The 21,216-nt window shown below is 39.4% G+C and overlaps 3 protein-coding genes across 4 annotated transcripts; all 3 read left to right on the forward strand.

Annotated features, from left to right (window-relative positions):
* The first annotated feature begins 417 nt into the window (after window positions 1-417).
* manea (mannosidase, endo-alpha) lies at window positions 418-5,620 on the forward strand. Its single transcript, XM_067480139.1, has 5 exons — window positions 418-712; window positions 1,482-2,094; window positions 4,142-4,251; window positions 4,325-4,401; window positions 4,568-5,620. The coding sequence occupies exons 2-5, from the start codon at window positions 1,581-1,583 to the stop codon at window positions 5,199-5,201; spliced, it is 1,335 nt and encodes a 444-aa protein (XP_067336240.1). The 5' UTR covers window positions 418-712; window positions 1,482-1,580; the 3' UTR covers window positions 5,202-5,620.
* A 778-nt stretch (window positions 5,621-6,398) lies between these two features.
* fut9a (fucosyltransferase 9a) lies at window positions 6,399-13,088 on the forward strand. 2 transcript variants are annotated; one of them, XM_067480141.1, is made up of 3 exons: window positions 6,399-7,019; window positions 8,798-9,069; window positions 9,355-13,088. In XM_067480141.1, the coding sequence occupies exon 3, from the start codon at window positions 9,363-9,365 to the stop codon at window positions 10,443-10,445; it is 1,083 nt and encodes a 360-aa protein (XP_067336242.1). In that variant the 5' UTR covers window positions 6,399-7,019; window positions 8,798-9,069; window positions 9,355-9,362; the 3' UTR covers window positions 10,446-13,088. The 2 variants fall into 2 exon arrangements, with proteins under 2 accessions (XP_067336242.1, XP_067336241.1); XM_067480140.1 differs by having other exon boundaries at window positions 8,841-9,069.
* A 5,185-nt stretch (window positions 13,089-18,273) lies between these two features.
* Window positions 18,274-21,095, forward strand: fhl5 (four and a half LIM domains 5). Its single transcript, XM_067480422.1, has 6 exons — window positions 18,274-18,399; window positions 18,578-18,758; window positions 19,026-19,200; window positions 19,913-20,082; window positions 20,238-20,424; window positions 20,570-21,095. The coding sequence occupies exons 2-6, from the start codon at window positions 18,597-18,599 to the stop codon at window positions 20,719-20,721; spliced, it is 846 nt and encodes a 281-aa protein (XP_067336523.1). The 5' UTR covers window positions 18,274-18,399; window positions 18,578-18,596; the 3' UTR covers window positions 20,722-21,095.
* The last annotated feature ends 121 nt before the right edge of the window (window positions 21,096-21,216 follow it).

The raw sequence follows: 21,216 nt of genomic DNA on the forward strand, positions 1-21,216 counted from the left end.
CATTCCTGATGGTGAAAATAAACAAGTGAAGCAAACGCTGCAGAATAAACGGAACCACCTAGAATTTGTACTTTTTAAAGGGATTTTATGCAGCAACATTTATGTATGGAATAAATTTCTATTCCACTCATTTGCAGGCATAAGGGTAAATGTTAGGTCCCAAGACTTAGGAGAAGGCAGGGGTAACTATTGAAGGTCACGCTCAAGTCAGTGTAAGCGGAAACTACATAATCTACCCCCCAGTTTTGGATTATAATGCTATAAGTCTTTTTTTAGTGAAGATTGTGTCATGTAAGTCACCGTCCCCAACGAGCGGGGGCGACATCTGTCATTGTGGTCAAGTTATCTTCTTTGTCCGTTGTTGAACGAACATAACTCATTACGTCACACCCGCTTTGTAAATTACATGGATGGGCCCCAGTCGCTGCTCAGGCGGAGTTGGACGCATTTACAGATCTGTGCTGTTTTCCGCGATAAACTACTGAACCAGAAGTGCAGGTTTCTTCCCGTCCTCTGTGCAACATGCAGCAGATAAATTTATAATAGAGAGCCTTGTTAGCTAGTTAACGGAATATGTCTACATATTTCAGTAGACACAGTTTTAAAACAGTAGACAGCAGCTTATCTGCACGCGTGAGGACAAAACTAGCTTATTTGTGTCATTCTTGTACTGCGTTTCTACTGTGGACAATTCCAAAGTTCATCAATGCAGGTGAAGGTTGAGCTTAGTAGCTTATTATTTGAATCTTTTGTGTATTTCTATGTGGCAAAACATAATGAGCATGGTTTACTGACTGAACTTGATGATATTTTTAAAAATGTGACTTCCGCATAGTGTGCAGTTAGCCCTTTAACCCTTTCGTGCTTGGTATTCAGGGAATAATTCTAGGCATTTTTTACTGTTGGCGTGAATAATCGATCAAGATTGTGTTAAAGAAATTACATGTCAGACCTGTTGCTAATAATAATAGATTTAAGGTTTTCTTTGTTTGTTAAGGACTTGCCCAAAAAGTAAAGCAGTTTTATATAATACAACATTACCACATATTTTATCTGAAAATAAGAAATTTACACAGGACCCCTTTTTTAAGTCAGGAACCAAGACGAAGATTTATCACCTATTTGAGGACATAACGAGTGAACTTCAAGGTTTAGGGATAAAGTGTTGAGGTTACCTGCCTTGCCCAAATAGCAGTTAGTTATTTTACTGCATAATGTTCTGGTTTTGCCTTGCATTACATTATAGAAAACAGAACCAGCGCTGCAACAATTAGTCGCATTTGTTTCTCAAAGGATATTACATCTGCCTCTTTTCTTTGATAGTTAGTTGTTAGACAACAGCTTTTTTTTAAAACTTCCCTCTGAGCTCCTTTAGCAGCTCATTGTCTTTTCATTGTGTATAGATGACATTAATAAGTGATTATTAATTAATTAATTTAATTAATTACATTTACATCCCTTTTTTCTTCAAACCTCCACAGAAACTCACTGACCACCTTTGGATGGCTTTACAGCCAACAACAGTACCTCTCTTCTGTGTCCACAATGAACCCCGGGAAGCTTCAAGCACTGATTGAAGAATGGCAAGGTTTAGGCGCAAATCTTGTATCACAATAATTGCTTTGGTGTTGTTTTTACTCATTGTAACAGCGATCTTGAAGGGACTCGCACCAGACGGCTCTCCATTTAGCAACCCTGCAGGTTTTGAAGTGTTTCTGAAGAGCAAGAATGACAATCAGATCCAAAGAGAAAACGTCAACAAACCTGATCAGACCAAAATGAATGACTTCTCTAAGTCAGTGAAAGATGCACAACTGGAAGCTACACTGAAGAAATTTCCTCCTCCAAACTACTATCTCCATGCTTTCTACTACACGTGGTTTGGAAACCCTAAGTTTGATGGGAAATACATTCACTGGGACCACCCACAGTTGCCACACTGGGACTTAAAGGTTGCTCAGGAGTATCCACAAGGGAGACACAGCCCACCTGATGACATTGGGTCCAACTTCTATCCCTCTTTAGGGGCTTACAGTTCCAGGGATCCCTCTATTATAGAGTCTCATATGCAGCAACTACGTACAGCAGCTATTGGTAAGACAGAATTTAATATAGATAATATGAATAATATGATGAATAATAATATTTTTTTCCAGTTTCACATTGTTTTGGTTATTTATAATACTTTGATATTATAGGTTTGGTCAATCAGTTAAAATTTGGTGACGACCTAATTAATTGGAACGGCTAAGGGGAAGATATGAATTAATAAACATTTAAGTTTGAACTCAGCATCATTATAGAATTCAGTGTTTTTGGTTTAAGTTACATTTATTTAGTCTCAACCGGTCTGGAAACTGCAGTCTGAGCAATTCCTGGCCTCATGTTACCTTATTTGACATCGATCCCTATGAGAGAGAGAGAGAGAGAGAGAGAGATATATATATATATATATATATATATATATATATATATATATATATATATATATATATATATATATATATATATATATATATACACACATACATACATACACACACACACACACACCTATAAATTTTAAAGGTGTGGGGGGAAAGGCAGCGATGATACCATGTTGGACTTATCTCTCATTACAGAATAACTTTACTGGAATACTGGTTGTCTTATTTTGCATGATATGCCTACTTCAGGTCCTTCCACAGCATTTCTGAAGTCAGGGCTTTGATTCAGTCATGCCAAAACATTACATTTCTTTAGCTTTCACTGTTGCTCGGTAGAAAAACTTGTGTGTTTAGGGTCATTGCCTTGCCGCGTGATTGAACTTGAGTTCAGTTCACAGATGGATTCCGAGGCAATTTTCAGTAGAGTTTTCTTGTGGAACTCAGAATTCATAGGTCAATCAATAATTGCAAGCAGGTCCTCTGGTTTATACTCATGGCGTTTTAAACAAACTCTAGATCAGGGGTCACCAACCTTTTTGAAAATGAGAGCTACTTCTTAGGTACCGATTAATGCGAAGGGCTACCAGTTTGATACACGCTTTTAAAATAAAAAATTTGCTCAATTTACCTTTAATTATATGTTAATATTAATAATCAATTAAATTAATTATATGAATCTATGTGAAGACACGGATTATGTTAATGATTTCTCACAATAACTATCAAATGTGATTTTAAAAAAGAATAGCAACACGGGCACCATGTTGGTGACCCCTGCTGTAGATGGTCAGCTATGTTCTTTTTGTAGAGGGCAATCTTCCTCCTTGCCATTCTGCTGTGCACACTATTGCTATTTGTGGTTCTGCTGGTGATGGATGCATGAATATTGATATTGGCCACTGTACTGCAAGAGAGACTCTTGGTTTGGTTGACTATTGCAGGGCAGAGTAACACTGGTGTAAAGCGTTCTGCCTTTGTATATGATCTGACACTTAACAACTCTTCTTCTAAGGTCTTCAGAAATCTCATTTGTGTGAGCCGTTACAACATCTACTATCCTGTGTTGTTAAGACTAGAGTGAAACACGACTTCAATTTTTCCTTTAGTGGAGTGAATTACGTAAGACAGCTTATTTGTCACTTAATGGGACTTTTGGACATAATTTCCCCAGTTTTCGCACCAAATGGCCCTTTTTAATTACCATAAATGTGTTATCAAAAAAATGATAATATAAACTATGATTTAAAGGGCAATTTCATCAATTTTCAACTTGCTCCCGATGGCTTTAGTTTTATTAAATATACAATAATGCTTTTAAACTTCTCTCTGACTTCCCTATTTCAAAAATATTTCTCTTTCTCCATATGACATCACTTGTACGAAAATCCAGTTCAGATAATGTCTTCTCGTTGTTCACACTATGGAGGTTGTGCTCAAACCTGCTTTCCAGAGCTCCCTCAGATGATATTAACTAATGATGTAAAACACCTCCGAGTGATGTTATCTGGAGGGATTGTTTTTAGTCAGAAGAAGAGACATATTTTAAAATAGAGAAGTCAGAGAGAAGTTTAAAAGCATTATTGTATATTTACACCCTAAACTAAACCCACAGGGAGCAAATTGAAAATTGGTAAAGTTAACCCTTTAATGTAAATGAATACTGAATATTTCTATCATATTCGGGTTTGTATTCCATACACTTTTTATATTCTCAGGCGTCATTGCTGTTTCCTGGTATCCTCCTAACTCCAAGGATGAAAACGGTGAGCCAACAGATAGCATTGTGCCTTTGCTGCTGGAAGTGGCACACAAATACCATATTAAGGTATGTATGAAGATGAACTTTATAGCCATTTTGTTTTGTAAATGTTATGTGACTACCATCTCTGTGTTTACAGGTAGCTTTTCACATTGAACCATACAAAGGAAGAGACGAAGTTAACATGTTCTCTAATGTCAAATACATCATTGAAAAGTGAGTAGTGCTGTTTGTTCAGGGTGGACCGTGATCATGGGTTCTTTCTGGGAAACATTCATACACTTGATTCCATCAATTAATGCTTATATTGTTTGCAAAAGTCTTTTGAATGTCTCTGTAATTTGACTTTCTTCCTTTGTTAAACAATAACTCTTCTTCTCAGATACGGAGACCACCCCGCTTTCTTCAGGTATCGGACAAACACTGGCAAGCTTCTTCCCCTCTTCTATGTGTATGACTCATATCTGGTAAACTCGGAGCAGTGGGCCAAACTGCTCAAACACACGGAGAGTAAGAGCATCAGGGACACCCCGTACGACGCGATCTTCATTGCCTTGCTTGTAGAGGAGAAACATAAGAGGGATATCCTGACAGCAGGTTTTGATGGTCTTTACACCTACTTTGCTACTAACGGGTTCTCCTATGGATCAACTCAGCGGAACTGGGACTCTGTTAAAGCGTTCTGCGAAGATAATAACCTCATATTCATTCCAAGTGTCGGCCCAGGCTACATTGACACAAGCATTCGACCCTGGAACTTCCAAAACACTCGAAACCGCATCAATGGCAAGTACTATGAAACATCGCTGAGGGCTGCATTAGAAGCCAGGCCTGATTTTATCTCTATAACATCTTTTAATGAATGGCATGAGGGCACTCAGATCGAGATGGCAATTCCCAAAACAAGCCAGACCGTGTATCTGGATTACCTGCCCAATAACCCGACAATCTACTTGGAGATAACTCGCAAATGGGCTGCGATTTTTGGTGGTGAACGACGAAAGTGGCAGGAATGATCTAAGAGTCCCGTGAAATGCATATTATTCCTTAAATGAAAACTAAATTAAGTTGTAAATTGTTGCTGATGAATAATTGCATGACAGAAGCCAAATGATTTGACAACCACAGTCGATTGAACTACTTCATTACGTTTGTTTCGGCTGCAGTGAGGATTGTATGATTATTTTTTACACTTGAATGATTTTTTTCTTAATTTAGGTGATGTCCTTATTACATGTTGTTTATACAGCTCTGGGCATTTTGGGATTCATAACATACAGTAATTAGCATGTTTAATCACTGTCTCCACTGTATCTAGCTGAAACTGTGCATGGAATGACTTTTCTTCCTTTAATCTGTGATTATATTAAATCTCAATAGAAACGACCAAAGTGCACCCTGGAAAAGACATAAATAAAGACACAAATAAACAATACGCTCTGGTGGTATAAAGATGTTGCCTCACTTTGCTTCCAGCACAGCACAGGAAAATAGCACAAGTGCATTTTGATGTTTCTGACTTATGTCAAAGTGAAATCTTAAGATGATCATCTTGATGAAAACAGAAGAGGGATGACAGGACAGCTGTTCAGTGATTTAAATAGTCACAGGGCTGAGCAAAGGTAGAGGGTAAAATCGAGATTATTTATATCCCTGGAATACTGATATCATCAATTTCGTACTCTTTTGCTGTGTAAATATTCACAATAGGAAGGGGCAGTTTCGTTTACTCTCATTTTTGGTAGAATGTGATGAGAAGATGCAGGAATAGGCATTTTCATCGCATTTCTTCCACACTTTTAAACAAACAAAAAAACCTTTTCGGCCTTGATGCGCTTACTGCAACAATGTGGGATATCAGCCTCTGCAGTTTCTATTTTAATTATTCAACTTCATGGAGGAGTTATACTAGAGGGTTAATTAATGAGCTAATAGTCATCACTGGCAATGTTATAATCTTTAACCATTTCATCGCCTTTGTCTAACAGTGTATCCACAGACTTTGGTGAGACATTAGTCTTTGTTTATTGTAAGTAAATTACATATGCACTTTCGCATAAATCGGTTCACTTATCATTCATTTTATTTACTTTTGACATGGTGCATTACTATCTGTAAAACTGTCATAGATGCGCCTGTGGTTTACCCCTGAATCGCTAAACCGCGGGCACGGAGCTCCAGTTGTGTTATTTGGATAAACGTTTGACACAGGCCAAGTGAGGGAAACGCTTAATTTGTACAATGCTTCACCTGTTTATTCAAATGAGAACGATAACATTAAGCATATAATGCTGTGTGTAATATGCACTAACGCGGAATATCAGCATCCCACACACACTGGAGCTCCGCCACAGTCTGCAGCTGCATTGACGGTAAACAGAGCAAGGTAGCGCATGGGCAGCCAGCAGGGAATTATTCCACATCGCATCACATCCATGAGCATACATGGCGCCCTCACACACTGAGCCATGAATTTAGTGTGCGGGCTGAGGAGGTAGCGGCCAATCTTTTTCTTTTTTGTTTTCTCTCCTTTTTTTTCTTTTTTACATTTTTTTTTTTTTTTTTTTTTTTGCAAGGCATCAGTAATTGCGTCGGTGTGCAGCAGTGGGGAAGATTCAGCGCACATTGCTCGGGTAAGGTATCATCATTTTTCGGGTTCAAGACGATGGATGTGAGCTCATCCCGATTTATCTGTGCAAAAACGTCGGGGTGGCGCGGCTTCTTGTTCCAAATGCATCCACGCCTTCGTATGTTGCAAGGTGTCTTTGAAAAGGGTACAGACCTCTGGAGGAAATGAGAAGAAAGATCTGTTTTGACTCACGCCTGTCGAGATGGTGAGTGAAATGCATGGCTATTTCTTTCCCCCTGCACCCCATCACTGAGCAGCGGCACCTGATTTCTACAGCAAATCCTCGCCAGCTAATTATAAAAGAAAAATGGAACAGTGACCTGTGCGTTATCATTTTCACTAGGTTTCCCCCATTTTTACCAACTGGGCCATTTATACTTCAGGGGAATATAAAGCATTTCCTTCCATGAATGTGCATTGTGTTTCAAATCTTGGAATCCACTGCACATATTATACATGTTCAGCACCATCCGTCACCTTATTGTTTATATTCTGCGCGTTTTGGGTTTTTTTTTTGTTTTTTGTTGTTGTTTTTTTTTTTTTTTTTTTTTTTTTGGTGCGCAAAAGGCTGCTGTTTTGACCAACACATGAAATATTGCAGTGAATATGATAGTCTCATCAACTTCAATGAAGTGCCACGCCAAAAGACAACCATTTTAAACGATGGCTCCACTATACCATTACGTTTTAAAATGACCTTCAGTGTTCGATGGCTGGAAATGAATTCTCACCTGGGATGGAGCGTTCTTTCACACCAAGTGCCGTGGCCTTCGTGACAGAAAACCCATAAATCAAAGTGAAAGCTTTAAAAATGGAATTTAGCAGGACACCAGTGTTTTTCTTTTGCCTTTCACACTACCTGTTACTAAAACCACATCAGTGATTTGATGCATCAGTGACTGATATTACCAGAATTAGGGATTTTGCTGCCTCTCTCCAGTCATTTCTAAGCCCTGCTGCAGCCCACTCACTCATGTAGTGCTCTTTTCTGTGTCCCGAATACATCACAATGCATTTGACAAAAACCTTGCTGTGTTGTTAAAAAAATATGGGTGACTACTGGGGCTGCACACTTTTTTAACCACATCTCAGTTGTTTGTACAGATATGAAGATAATTGAATACTCTGACCTCGGCACCATCTCCATGGAGACACTATAACTTTACCACACTTCATGTTTAACACATCAGATTTTGGTCTTTCCACTATACACTGAATTTATACTATGTTTTACATCTGTGGCAACACCATTTAAAGGTATGCTTGCGCAGCATCCTCTGTAGCAAAGAGCTTAACACTACTCCTAGCAGAAAGCTGTGTAAGAGGATTTGCCTATATGAAAATGTATTGATATTATAAGCCATTAAACTGACTACACACATCTGGCCCATGGTTCATGCGGCCTTTAAATGTAGATATACAGTTTAAACCTAGGTCAAAAAATGTATGAATAGAAGAGATCAAGGGTCGCTGCCACAGCTAATGTTAGTATCGTTGGCAGACAGACAAGGTGAGGGAAATCAAACCAGTGTTTGAGCTGGTGTTAGTGTCATGCATTGGTTTTGCTGTTCACTGAAAAGAATGCAATCATCCCTCGAGGTTTGCTTCTGCAGTTGGCATCTTAATCTGCTTGTATGGCCTCTTTATGCAACATGCAGGTGTGTTGAGCCCCAGAGAACTGAGTTGGGGGGGCTTTGTTCTCTCATCCGCCTTAAGATGGCAGCCTTCTCTAACTAAACATGGTTTGTGCCAAAAAACTAATAACAGTGGGAGGCTCACAGCTGGATGTTATTTAAAATAACAATAATAATAATCATGGCTAACTGGAAATTGTGCATAACTTGTGTTTTCTTTTTGTTTTCTGGCTTATTCAAAAGATTTGCTGTTAGGGAAGAAAGTTATGCATGGATACTGATTTGCATTTAACCCCCAGACGTGCAGGCCTTTTCTGTGTTGATGGTTTGTTTCTTTTCCCTCTTCCAGCCCTAATTGATTCTTTGATTGTCTCTCTCTGCCCACGTAAAAGGAGGCATCATTAGGAAGACCTGTACATTCAAGCTTAAACAACCGTCATTAGATCATTATCACATTCTGCATAAGAGCAAGGAACTGCCTCTTAGCTGTGACTTGGATTTCATTTCTACGGGCACTGGAGCACAGAAAACCCAATCATAGACCCAATGTAGGAGCTGCGCCCCCTGATTCCCACAGCTTCTACTCTTGCTTGGAATTCAGCAGTCAGTCAAATCCACCAGGTTTGTATTATAATGCACTCAACTAGTATTTTTTGTTTTGTTTCATAATAGTTCCTTACACTGAAATTACAGCAAAAATAGGAACACTGTGTTCCCATGCAGATGCTCCCAAGCAAACTGTGTTTAATTGAGGTACAAATAGTGTTTAGAATAAATGATCCAGGAGCCATTATAAACCCATGGAAGTAATATGCTGGACCTTTTCATGATTAGGTGATTATTTTAGATGTCATCCTGTTGATCATGACTTTATTGTGGTGTTTTTCTTTGGCTTGTACGTTTCAGGACAGAGTATGCCATCTGCACCTTTTCACAGAATCCTACGACCCCTTCTGCTTGGTACTTTCATACTGGGATGCTTTGTGACTCTGTTTTTGATGTATTTTAAGCCATCCACCAGCTGGTTATCAGGTCCCGCAGAGTCAACAGTATCCACAGAGCGGGTCAAGAACCTTTTCTCCACCAAAAGCGACAAGAACGTGACCACCGTGCTCATCTGGCTCTGGCCGTTCGGACAAACGTATGACCTGAACGTCTGCAGCTCTCTCTTTACCGTCGAGGGCTGCTTCATCACAGCAGACAGGAACCTCTACAATAAGTCGGATGGGGTCGTCATCCATCACCGAGACATCTCCACTGACCTGTCCAATCTGCCGCCACTCCAGCGACCATCGTTCCAGAAGTGGATATGGATGAACTTGGAGTCGCCATCGCACTCGTCCCAGCTGCCCGGGATTGAAAATCTGTTCAATCTGACTCTTAACTACCGTCAGGATGCTGACATTGAAGTGCCTTATGGGTCCATTGTAGCAGCTGAGGGCGAGGAGGACTTTGTTCCACCTAGCAAAAACAAGCTGATCTGCTGGATAGTGAGCAACTGGAACCAGGACCATGTGCGGGTGAAATACTACAACGAGCTGTACAAACACATAGAGGTTCATGCGTATGGACAAGCTTTTGGGGAGTACATCTCTGACCAAGACTACTTCCCTACCATTGCCAGCTGTAAGTTCTACCTGGCTTTTGAGAACTCCATCCACAAGGACTACATTACAGAGAAACTATACAACCCGCTCTCTGTCGGGACAGTGCCAGTGGTTCTTGGCCCCCCGAGACAGAACTACGAGAACTTCCTTCAGGGAGACGCCTTCATCCACGTGGACGACTTCACCTCGCCCAAGGAGCTGGCTGATTACCTGCTGCTCCTGGACAAGAACGAGGAAATGTACCTCAGGTACTTCGAGTGGCGGCGACACTTTAAAGTAAAGAAGGCTTATTTCTGGGCAGAGCACACGTGCCTGGCTTGTGATTACCTGCGTAGGCATAAGGAGTACAAGGCATTCAACAACCTTGACAAGTGGTACTGGGGTGGATAATGCTTTGAAGGGCTATGCAGTGCCGGTGTTGTTGTTGAAGGCAGTGCTTTAAGATTTTTGTCCTTCAGTGAACATGAAGGTTCATTACTGTTCTCTCCAGAGCAGTTTTTCTATTGGTTTGGTGGCCCAGTGAGGCATCCATCTTGTTTATTTTTTAATTAACAAGCAAATTTTGCTAAGCCTTACTTTGCTTTTTTTTTTACATTATTTGTTTATTGTTATTATTTATTTCTTATAAATTAATAATGCACTGGATTTCTTTTTCTTATTTCAACCTGCGTTTTGCATGACTGCGTTTGCTGCTATTTTTATTTTTTTTCAGTTAGTAGTATGGACGGTTACATTTATGGAAGTTCTGTATAACAGAGAACCTTCACGGTGATATCACCTTTCAACACAATGGCACACAGTGGACAGTAAAATAGTGTTGGCTGCAGAAGGAGACAACCATTAAATTGAAAATATTTATGTAATTTATTAAAGTGAGGCATTATATGATAAAACAATCTCATTTGTGATAGTGATGCAGTCACCTATGCAGTGTTTACTGAACTCAAATGTGAACGTAGTTTGATTGTGTCCTGTACATATTGTGTATTTTTGGAATTATGTAGCCGTCATTTTGCCATATTTTTGTAAGTTTGCAATTGCACTGCTAATCCAACTGTTACCTATCTTTACATATGTACAGTAAGACAGATGGTCATCGTATTATGTGGTTGTAGGTGGCATATGGTGATCATTACCCCGGTAGTCTCTGACAGCAGATGTGACTGTGCTCTATGAGAAGGAGGTTACTATTTTAATCATGTTGCGAATTGTTCATTGTCACATGTAATCTGTCACAGAGCAGTCGGACCCAGTGTGGATGATGATAGCACAGTGCAGACCCATTGCGCTGCAATGTGAAACTCCCACACACATCATTATTTTGCATTCTGATTTGAACTGCAAATGGGAAAGAGCACAAAGTTAAAACCTACTGTAACTGAATAGTTTGATTGAGCTTATTCTTCCGTGTGTGTGCTATACTCTTGTCCCACAATGTGACCTTAAATATTTATACTACTTTGCATTCACATGGGTAAAGTGAGTGCAAATTAGGATGAAATGAGATCATGTGAGATCTGCCAAGGTATTTGGGATCTGTTAAGAGAAATGTCAAAGATGTGAGATTTTTCTGTCACCACAGTGCTGTTTTGGGGGTCAAATGTTGCGTGTCAAAGATATTTTTCAGATTTCTTTAAAAAAATATTTATTGTTTTAATTTATTGTAACAGTACAAAAACAAAGCTCATGATCTGTAGACTAAACATCTCTTTTTATTGTTGTCATCTAATTCTGTGAACAATGCATCTCAACAGCACTCAGCAGCTATTGACATGATAGTTACATTTTTACTCTAAGTACGGTGCCATGTCAACATTTTATGCAAGATAAGCTGGCTTCTTGGACAAAATACTCAAACGTGGTTCAGGTTATTATCATTTTGATATTTCTCCACTTTCAAAGGGACAGTGATGTATATTAGGATTAATTCAGTTATTTTTCTTATGGAATATAGATCCAATTTCATAGTGAACCCTGTATATAATAACCAAATCATCATCTCTGTCAAACCACCCCACTAACCCAGTTCATTCCTGTATGTGCACCAGACTGAACGAGCTCCAGCGGTGTTTGCGTTTATGGAGAAAAGAAAAAAACATGTTGTATATATATTTTTAATGTGCAGATGTCCTGATTACATGCAAGTGGTGTCAGGCAGTGAATGTGATTTCACTGTACTGTTGTAAGTAGCGTTGCTTGGTGCTTCAAGAGGCTGGGAATTGAGAAAAAAAAGCAGGTCCTTGAAAAGGATAACCAGCATCAGAGACAATGGTTTTAATGTTGTGAGGTGGACAGTTTCATAAAGGGAGGCAATTTACACTGTTTATTTTTTTTATATATATATATTTTTAGACTGTAATTCTGTTGGCATGACCTGGCTGAAAAAGGCATGTCAAAAGGCAGCAGAGATATAGCACTTTTATTCATGTGGAGTTGTGTGACTCACTGTGTTGGTGGCTGTCGTAGATGGAGCTATTGTAAGTTAAGAAACTGTCATCCAAGACCTTGGCTGTCCCATAGAATAACTATGAAACTGCCACTCATGGTTTTATATTGTACAGTCCAATCTCATGTATGAAAACAAAGGTTTCTTGTCCAGTGTGGTTAGTGACTTTGCTAAGAAGCAAAACATTTTCTTTCTCGTGCAATGTCTTGTCTCTTTCATAGTCACTCGCTTCTCTTTTTTTGCACAAAACAAATGGGAGGAGCTGTGGTTTCTCTGTCTCCCTGTCCAAGTCAGTGAATGTGTCAATGCACCAGAGAATGAATCCGGATGTCTCGGGGTGACTGTCAGACCTGGCATTGATTTTCCCGCAGTCCTTAAAAACACTGTATACCCATTGGGATGAAATCTTCATCTGTGGTTGAACCATAAGTTTTTTCCTTTTTTTTTTTTTCTGCCAGTTCACTGAAATAACCAGTGAGATTTTTGCCAAATCATTGTATTTTGCCAAATGTTGTGTTTCAAATGTAGATGTCTGATAGTGTCAAAAAAAAAGGAAAATAAATAAAGATATGGAATAATGAATATTACTGTAGCATTCAGCGGTTTATTTTGTAAAATAAAAAACTGGTGATGCTTTTTAATTCTTTCAAATAACTTAACACTGAAAATGTTTAATGTAAAACATTTTCCATGAAAAACAGATGTTTTTGCTTACCTGCAAAGGATTCTTTTGATACTCTGTAAAATATTTACATATTTGCTTCCTTTCCTAGAACTATATGAGAATATTGAGCCAGAGATGTAAAACAGTAATCCCCTAAAATCTGATTGGCCAATCAGAGAAGTGTGTGTGTGTGTGTGTGTGTGTGTGTGTGTGTGTGTGTGTGTGTGTGTGTGTGTGTACATACACACACACACACACACACACACAAAAAAAAAAAAAAAATATATATATATATATATATATATATATATATATATATATATATATATATATATATAAAATTTTATTGGGGTGACATGCACTCAAGTTACGGTGGCTCATTTGAAAAATTATTTACAATGTTGTTACCTTTAGTTTAAAAAAACCTTTTTATATGTTTTAAGTTTTCAGAAATACCAAAAATGGAACTAATGTCTTTTATGAATTGTAGTTTTTGTAACATAGAAAAAAACAGTTGGAAGGAGATAAAGACCCAAAGAGATATTATCTGCCTGGTTGCTACTGTACTACTCTTGGTGAGTTTAGCTTCACAGGATGATTCTAAATGGGGGACCACAACTTATGTATGTTTCATTTGATTGAACGATACAAAAACCGAAGTGTAGAAAATTCAGTTTATTAACTTACCAGGGTGTAAAGTTGCTGGTAAAATAGATTTTGGTATATTTTCTAAACTATCAAACTGTCCCCTCAAATTTGAATATTTGAAAGTTTGAGGTCTTCCGATTGGAAAAAAATAGTTTGTCCTGACAGATTTCACATGTTACGACCTAATATTGTGTTACTGCATCTATATCAGAGACAATTTCCACAGTTGTTGCCCACACTGATTTACACTGCCATGTAATGCTGGCGGGAGTATAAATAGCAATCCAAAAGCCTCGATAAGTGATTGATGAGAGTAAGGAGAGCGTGTTGTGGTGGTTACGCCTAAACCCTCTAGCTGTTGTTAGTTACCCTGTATCCTCACTAGCACTCTGATATTTGCAGACGTCTTCCCCGCCGCACAGAGATGACACATGTTTGTCAAGTGCGTCTGCTTAATGCTGCAGGTCAAAGTTTGTGATGAGTATGTGTGTGGCCGGGTTTAGTGGAACAAATAATCCATTGATGTCAGTTGGGAATTAATGTGAAAGTTCAGGTTTTTCCTTCAGTTTTCAAAGCTCAAGACAGTGGATGAGGTCATTTTCCCCAAGCAGTGGTTTTAGTTTGTCTACAAGCTGTGTAGAACCATTCTGTTTGGGTTTTATCTACTTTTACACACATCGTCAAGGAATAATCCGAAATTTCGAAAATTTTCCTCATCAGCCTTTTTACCCCATTTTAGATACAGTAAGAAGATTATAAACTACAATTTTCATGTGTGTATAGTAATTTAGAGCCAGCAGCAAAGACTGTAAAGTGGGAAACAGCGAGCCTGGAGAAAAAGCTCTGATAGCTGGTGAACATAATGGTGCTTGTAGCAGCTAAACAGACAGATTCAAGAAACCTGAGGAGTTGGTAGAGACCACAAACAGCTTAAAGAGAGCGATGGTGACCACCAGGCACACAAATAGTGGCAGTAATAAACACTGTGCCATTTGCCTTCGCTGTCATTTAAAACCCAATTAAATCCAGACATTTAAAACAAACACCTTGTTCCCATCATAGTGATGACTGCTGGGCTTTTTGAATCCAGAGTGTTAAACTTGCACCTGTTTATTTGTGATGCAGTTTTGGTTTACTTGGATGTGTTTCAGCACAGGTCACAGAGGATGAAGTGGGTGTTTCTGGAGAGGACATTTTAGAGCTGTACAAGGAAACTTTTTTTTTTCCAGTCACATGTAGGTTGTTTTTTAAGTTATGGTATTTGAAGGCCACCTTTACATAACCACCAACTCTATTTTTGCATAACTGACCAAATGCATCTTACAAGGATAAAAACATTGAAAATTTACATGTTTTTTGCATTCCTAAGTTCCTAGTAGTGGACAATCTTTACTCCTAAGCACCAGAGATCATATCTCAGGCTCCCTGACAGGTCTGCACCCACTCATATCATGACTCACTCTGGTGAGAACTGGGGAGCGATGGGGGCCTCCCAGAAGGGGTGTAGGGTTTGGCGATTGTAGACTTAGTAGAATCTATCCTCCTCACCCCCCCAGTCAACCCCCTATGTGGCTATCCTGTTCAGTCAAAAAATGTTGTGTTGAAAAGAGCTTTGCGTCGCGCAGAGGGACTGCAGAGGCCTGCACAAAGGGCCAGGTTTGTGTGAGTGCTCTCATTAACTACCAAAACCACTGCTCATCTCAATCTAATGGACTCCACTTTTCCTGTCATCACTATGCCAACCAGCTGTCAACTAGTGCGGCGAGCCTTTTGTGCTTCAGAGAGATGCAACGGTGTTGTGTTGATATGTCTCAGTCTACAACAAGTCACCACCTCAAAGGAGCCACCGGAATAAATACTTATCTTCTTCTCTGAGATCATTTGATTAAGGGGAGGAAGAAAACAGCCACTGACACTTTATTGTAAAGCCTGAATACATTAAGATAACAGGACACCCGAGTCCAGGTCAAATAAAGGACTATTTATTGGGGCTAGACAGGCCGCATTCAAAATCTGTTGGCAGCTGCCCACTAGTCGACTTCAGAGGATTAAGCAGGCAAAAAGGAATATGCAAGATCAGCAAGCTTTTTGCACTGTAGAGTTGGCCCTCTGTTGTGTAGACGTTAATAATCCAAGAGACAAAGACCAGCACCTGTTATCTGTCTATCTAACAGAGTAGTTCTAATAAAATCACAAACACAAACCCAAATGCAGATCAACACTGACAATGTTTACACAATTCACGATAATCACGGCTCACTAATTAATGAATAACACTGCCTGTTGAGATCCAATGTATTTTATTTTTATGACTTACACATCATTTCACCACTCAAAGATTTTTTTTGTTTGCTGGTGAATATAGGTCACCTCCACCCTGGCTTGATGTGACAGACATACTGTGCAGCAATGCAGCAAAGATTAGCAGCTTTTTGAGAGGCGATGACTAAATTTGTAGTACAGGTCGTTTTGGGTTTATTTAGGGTTTGTGTGGCTTTGTGATTTGCAGGAGTTAATCAGAACAGCAGTAGGGAGCATGGATAAAATACAACAGCAATTTAATCCAGTGCATTAGATAATTTATTGTAATCTGCCAGATCCACCTACTTACTGTAGTATTAAGTGCAACCTGAAGGATTGCATGGCTTCAGATCACAATCTTTGCTAGGCCTGAATTTTCTGCTGAAAGCCTTAAATAATATGCTTCTTGTGTATCACAAATAGCGTAGCCTCGTCTTAATCCTCAGAGTTTTGTAAATACCACCTACAGTACATACAGAGCAGAACTATGTTCCAGCATCATCGGTTGATCTGAAAAAGTGTTTCAGTACAGGGCACTGAGGATAAAGTTGTTATTCCTGGACGCTGCACTTTAAAGCTCTACTCTGACACTCTATGAGGTTTGCCAATGATTGTTTTGTTTTGTTTTTCCTGTCGCATATGTTGGTGTCTCAGGTTTGGCTTTTGAATGCTTTCTTTTAAGTCTATCTCAATTTTTGCAAAAGCACTAATTTGTTTTGTATATATGTTCCAAATTGTAAGCTATTGAGGAATAGAAAGGTTTACAACATTTTTAAATCAATGTCTTTGCTACACCTGCATTTCTGACATAATATTGCTATTTTTGCTGAAAGCCTTACATAACATGCTTCTTGTACATCAAAAATAACAGAGCCTTATGTTAATCCTCAGAGTTTTGTACATACCACCCACATACAGTGCAGTACCATGTTCCAGCATCATCTGTTGGTCCAAAAATGTATAATGTATTTATGACTTCTAATAATAATGTAATTCTAGATTAATTTTCTTGCAAGGAGTGGTACTAAAGTTATTGTAGAAAGAAGACAGAAGGGGGAAGAGTTCCGAGTTGCATTCCTCTCAGCCTCATCCCTGTTGGTGACCTTCCTGTGTGTATATATGAGGGATTAGGCTTCTGGGCAGGGCTGGTGGTCTTCCCAGGCTATTTTTATGAATATGTCCGCCCCCTGATCCTTTTGGGAAACTGATCTCGGCACATGTTCCTAGATTCAAATGTAATTAGTTGACTGTCAGTCAAAGATGCAGGAGAATGTTTTTTAACCAGCTGGAAAATTAATATTTGTACTCTGTCAGAGATGCATTTTTGACACCTACTATTTTGCATTCACTTGCCGTGGTTGTTGGAGCTAAACATGCACACTTGACAAGTACGGACCCTTGAATTAGATATTGTATTGTAATGAACTGGGCATAGCACCAGAACTGGGAAGCTGTTGTTCCACAGCATCACACCAAGAATGCTTTTAATAAAGCTGCATGAGTAATGCTATCAACAAGATGGTCCCAATCAATCTGTCATTTATGCTCCTCTTTCCCTATATTGCCATGAACGGACTGAACATCCACAGGCTCGCAGCTTCCCTCTACTGAAATGTTGCCAAGGTGCTCTCAATAGCCACTGAGAGGTCCTGGCAATGTAGTTCAGTACCTGGCATGCACCAAGCTGCTGGCGCCTACCTTTCATGAGCCATCTGCAACTGCTTGCGTGTTTAGCAGGCAGTGACAAAGGCCACAAGTGTGTCCAGATACGTCATAGTGTCCAAATGGCCAGCTATCTCTGATGAGCCACCAGTATCCCAACTAGAAAAAGTGCGTGGAAAGGAAAATATTTTCTTATCTGTAGGTTCACATCTAATCACTCAAATGCATTTATGTAAATAATTCCCATTGTTTAGATACTGACATGACTTGCATAGCAAACTGTTGCTGACCAACAATAATCCATCTCCTATTGATAAAACTCGACTTCTCAAAGCTTTTTTGCAATTTGCTGGATAAAATTAACTTTGATTAAAACAATTCAGAGGCTTGGTGATCTGTGCACCATTAACTCCCATAAAAGGTACAGCCTGATGGAGTGGAGCATGTCCGTCCTCCCCAGAGATTACTGCTAATAGGAGGGCCAGTATTTATAGAAGATCCCCCACAGTGGATACCCCTAATCCTGCCTCACCCCTTTCCATCCCTGCCCCATACCTTTGCCTGCGCTGCTCACTCTCTGCAGACCCCATCTTCAGCTTCACCCTTGCAACATATCCACTGAGGTAGAGACTTCTGTAAACAGTACACTGCTTTTCTTCAGATTAGTTTGAAAGAAGGAGAAAAATTGATTGCTATCTTTACTTGATGGGAAGAGGAAGAGGTTTTCTGGACTATCACAAGGCTTTTTTTCTTATTGTTTCTTGTCCAAATTTCCCTCCTCCTGCTCTCTGTGACCTGCAGTGGAGAAAAGCAAACAACAATGTCCACCAGCGAGCGTTTTGACTGCCATTATTGCAAAGACTCCCTGCTGGGGAAGAAGTACATAATGAAAGAGGACACACAGTACTGCACTAAGTGCTATGAGAACCTGTTTGCCAACTGCTGCGAGGGCTGCTCTTTACCCATTGGCTGTAATTGCAAGGTAAGGATATACTACCACTGATGCCCTGGGAGAAATTGTTGTCACCTTAAAAAAGTGTAAAATATATTATTTATGTTTATTTATGTTATGATCTAAAGGTGAGAGATATTTTACTAAATTATGATTCATGTTGGCCAACTTGATATAGTTGGTGTTCTTCTTTCTACTTCGTTATATCTGTGGTAATTATATATAGACATTTAAACAAACAAACAAACAAAAAAATCCTTTCTGAAGTGCAATAAGTAATGTTTGAAATACCTATAGGATCTGTCCTACAAGGATCACCACTGGCACGAGCAATGCTTCAAATGTGCCAAGTGCAGCCGCTCTCTGGTGGAAAAGGCTTTTGCCGCCAAGGATGATTTGTTGCTCTGTACAGAATGCCATGCCAATGATTACTCCTCCAAGTGCACCACCTGTAAGAAAACCATCATGCCAGGTACGTTATCATACACAGTCAGTTATAGTCTGAAACAAAACTTTTAGCTTGTTGTGGTTAACTTCCACAGAGTTTGTCTGTGCTGAAGGGCTGGTTAGACAATTTAGGAATTTTTTTTCTTTTTTGCCCAGTTAAATGAGAAGATTGACACCCCGCTCCTGTCTGTACAGTAAACAGCAGATGGAGCAGCAGATTTTCAGAGCACTTTAAAGACATCTCCTCCATGCTGGCTCGAAAGAGATGGAAAAAACTACCAATTTCAACTAGGCACATTAAAGTAAAACATGCAAGTTCTCCACAACAAGGCCCTTTGTTTAGATCTTTTGTCAGCAAAGAGCCTTAAAGGTACCATGGATAAGAACAAAACAGAAAAAAAGCATATGTTGTGTGTATATATATATATATATATATATATATATATATATATATATATATATATATATATATATATATATATATATATATATATATATATATATATATATATATATATATATATATACTAACATATATACTAACATGTCTCAAAATTTTAATATGCAGCTATTGATAGACAGCAGTCCAAATTGCTCCACTCCCAGAATTCCTTCCAAGATTATTAAGATTGCATCGTCCCCACCCTGCAGATAAAGCAGAACTATTTTGGGCTACAGTGTGTTTCTTTCATAGAGGTACCATATGCTGACTAAGCTGCTCTCATCCCTTGTGCCAGGTTCCCGCAAAATGGAATACAAGGGGAACAGCTGGCATGAGACCTGCTTCCTGTGTCACCGCTGCCAGCAGCCAATGGGAACCAAGTCCTTCATCCCTAAAGACTCTGGGTACTTCTGTGTGCCCTGCTTCGAGAAGCAGTTTGCCTACCAGTGCTGTGCTTGTAAGAAGGTAGTGTTACAGCTGAGTGTGTCACATATTGACTGCTGCACTAAATCACCCTGGCTTAGTGTGCATATTAGTGTGGATGCATAATAAAGAGATAGAACGCAGAATTGCATTGTGCGTTCCCTCATGCTTGTATGCATGTTATGTATTACCTCTAGGCCATCACAACAGGTGGAGTGACCTACCAAGACAAGCCCTGGCACCGTGAGTGTTTCCTGTGCATCGGCTGCAGAAGGCAGCTGTCGGGTCAGCGCTTTACTTCACGGGAAAACTATCCCTACTGCCTGGACTGCTTCAACAACCTGTATGCAAAGAAGTGTGTGGGCTGCACCAAGCCCATCACCAGTGAGTCAGTTGCTGTGTTTGTGTCTTCATTCCGTGTCCATTTCCTGCTCATAATTATTTTATTTGCATCTGTGAAGGAATTGTCAGTTAAATTCCTGTTAACACACATATATGTAAAACATGGATGTTTGTTTGTTGTGTGTAGGTCTTGCAGGGGCCAAGTACATCTCTTACGAGGAGCGCCAGTGGCACAGCGAATGTTTCAACTGCATGCAGTGCTCCGTGTCGCTGGTGGGACGCGGCTTCCTCACCCAGCGCGACAGTGTCTTGTGCACCGACTGCGGCAGGGAGAAGTGACCCCTCCATGAGGGGGGTCACAACTTTATCTAGATGACAAGGGTTCATATTCTGAACTAGATGCTGTAGATTCATGAATATTTCTTCTTTGCATGCCCTGATTTTAAAATGCTAGATCCCTGTGTTCTAGAATGGGTTCTCTCAAACATTTTTTTTGTGGACATTTTGAAATCCTTGGGTCTTAAACTGTGTATCAGAGAAAACAATTAATATGAAAACGTCACTTTAGGAAAAAATGGCCATAATCACTATTTTCTAACCTTTTATAGATTGAGAAGACATGTTCTTTAAAAATACCACAACAATTACTTGCACAATTTATGCTTCTTGCATGTGAAAATATTGATACAATAAAGATCTTTCTATCTACAGCATGCTGAAATGCACATCGTTTTACATCTGCTTTTACTACTTTCTGTTAATTTAATATATGTATTTTTCTAAAACATCCATCAAGAGGTGGAGTCTTTGTCAATTTCTATATGACATACCTTT

The sequence above is a fragment of the Channa argus genome, chromosome 16 (genome assembly GCF_033026475.1).
Source record: "Channa argus isolate prfri chromosome 16, Channa argus male v1.0, whole genome shotgun sequence".
Taxonomy (NCBI): Eukaryota; Metazoa; Chordata; class Actinopteri; order Anabantiformes; family Channidae; genus Channa; species Channa argus.

What these genes read in the sequence shown, in the direction of transcription:
- manea (XM_067480139.1), top strand. Translation starts at nt 1,581, where the DNA reads ATGGCAAGGTTTAGGCGCAAATCTTGTATCACAATAATTGCTTTGGTG. An exon ending in CACACAAATACCATATTAAG is followed by an intron (nt 4,252 to 4,324) that starts GTATGTATGAAG and finishes CTGTGTTTACAG; the next exon opens with GTAGCTTTTCACATTGAACC. An exon ending in GTCAAATACATCATTGAAAA is followed by an intron (nt 4,402 to 4,567) that starts GTGAGTAGTGCT and finishes TCTTCTTCTCAG; the next exon opens with ATACGGAGACCACCCCGCTT.
- fut9a (XM_067480141.1), top strand. Translation starts at nt 9,363, where the DNA reads ATGCCATCTGCACCTTTTCACAGAATCCTACGACCCCTTCTGCTTGGT.
- fhl5 (XM_067480422.1), top strand. Translation starts at nt 18,597, where the DNA reads ATGTCCACCAGCGAGCGTTTTGACTGCCATTATTGCAAAGACTCCCTG. An exon ending in CCATTGGCTGTAATTGCAAG is followed by an intron (nt 18,759 to 19,025) that starts GTAAGGATATAC and finishes AAATACCTATAG; the next exon opens with GATCTGTCCTACAAGGATCA. An exon ending in CTGCACCAAGCCCATCACCA is followed by an intron (nt 20,425 to 20,569) that starts GTGAGTCAGTTG and finishes TGTTGTGTGTAG; the next exon opens with GTCTTGCAGGGGCCAAGTAC.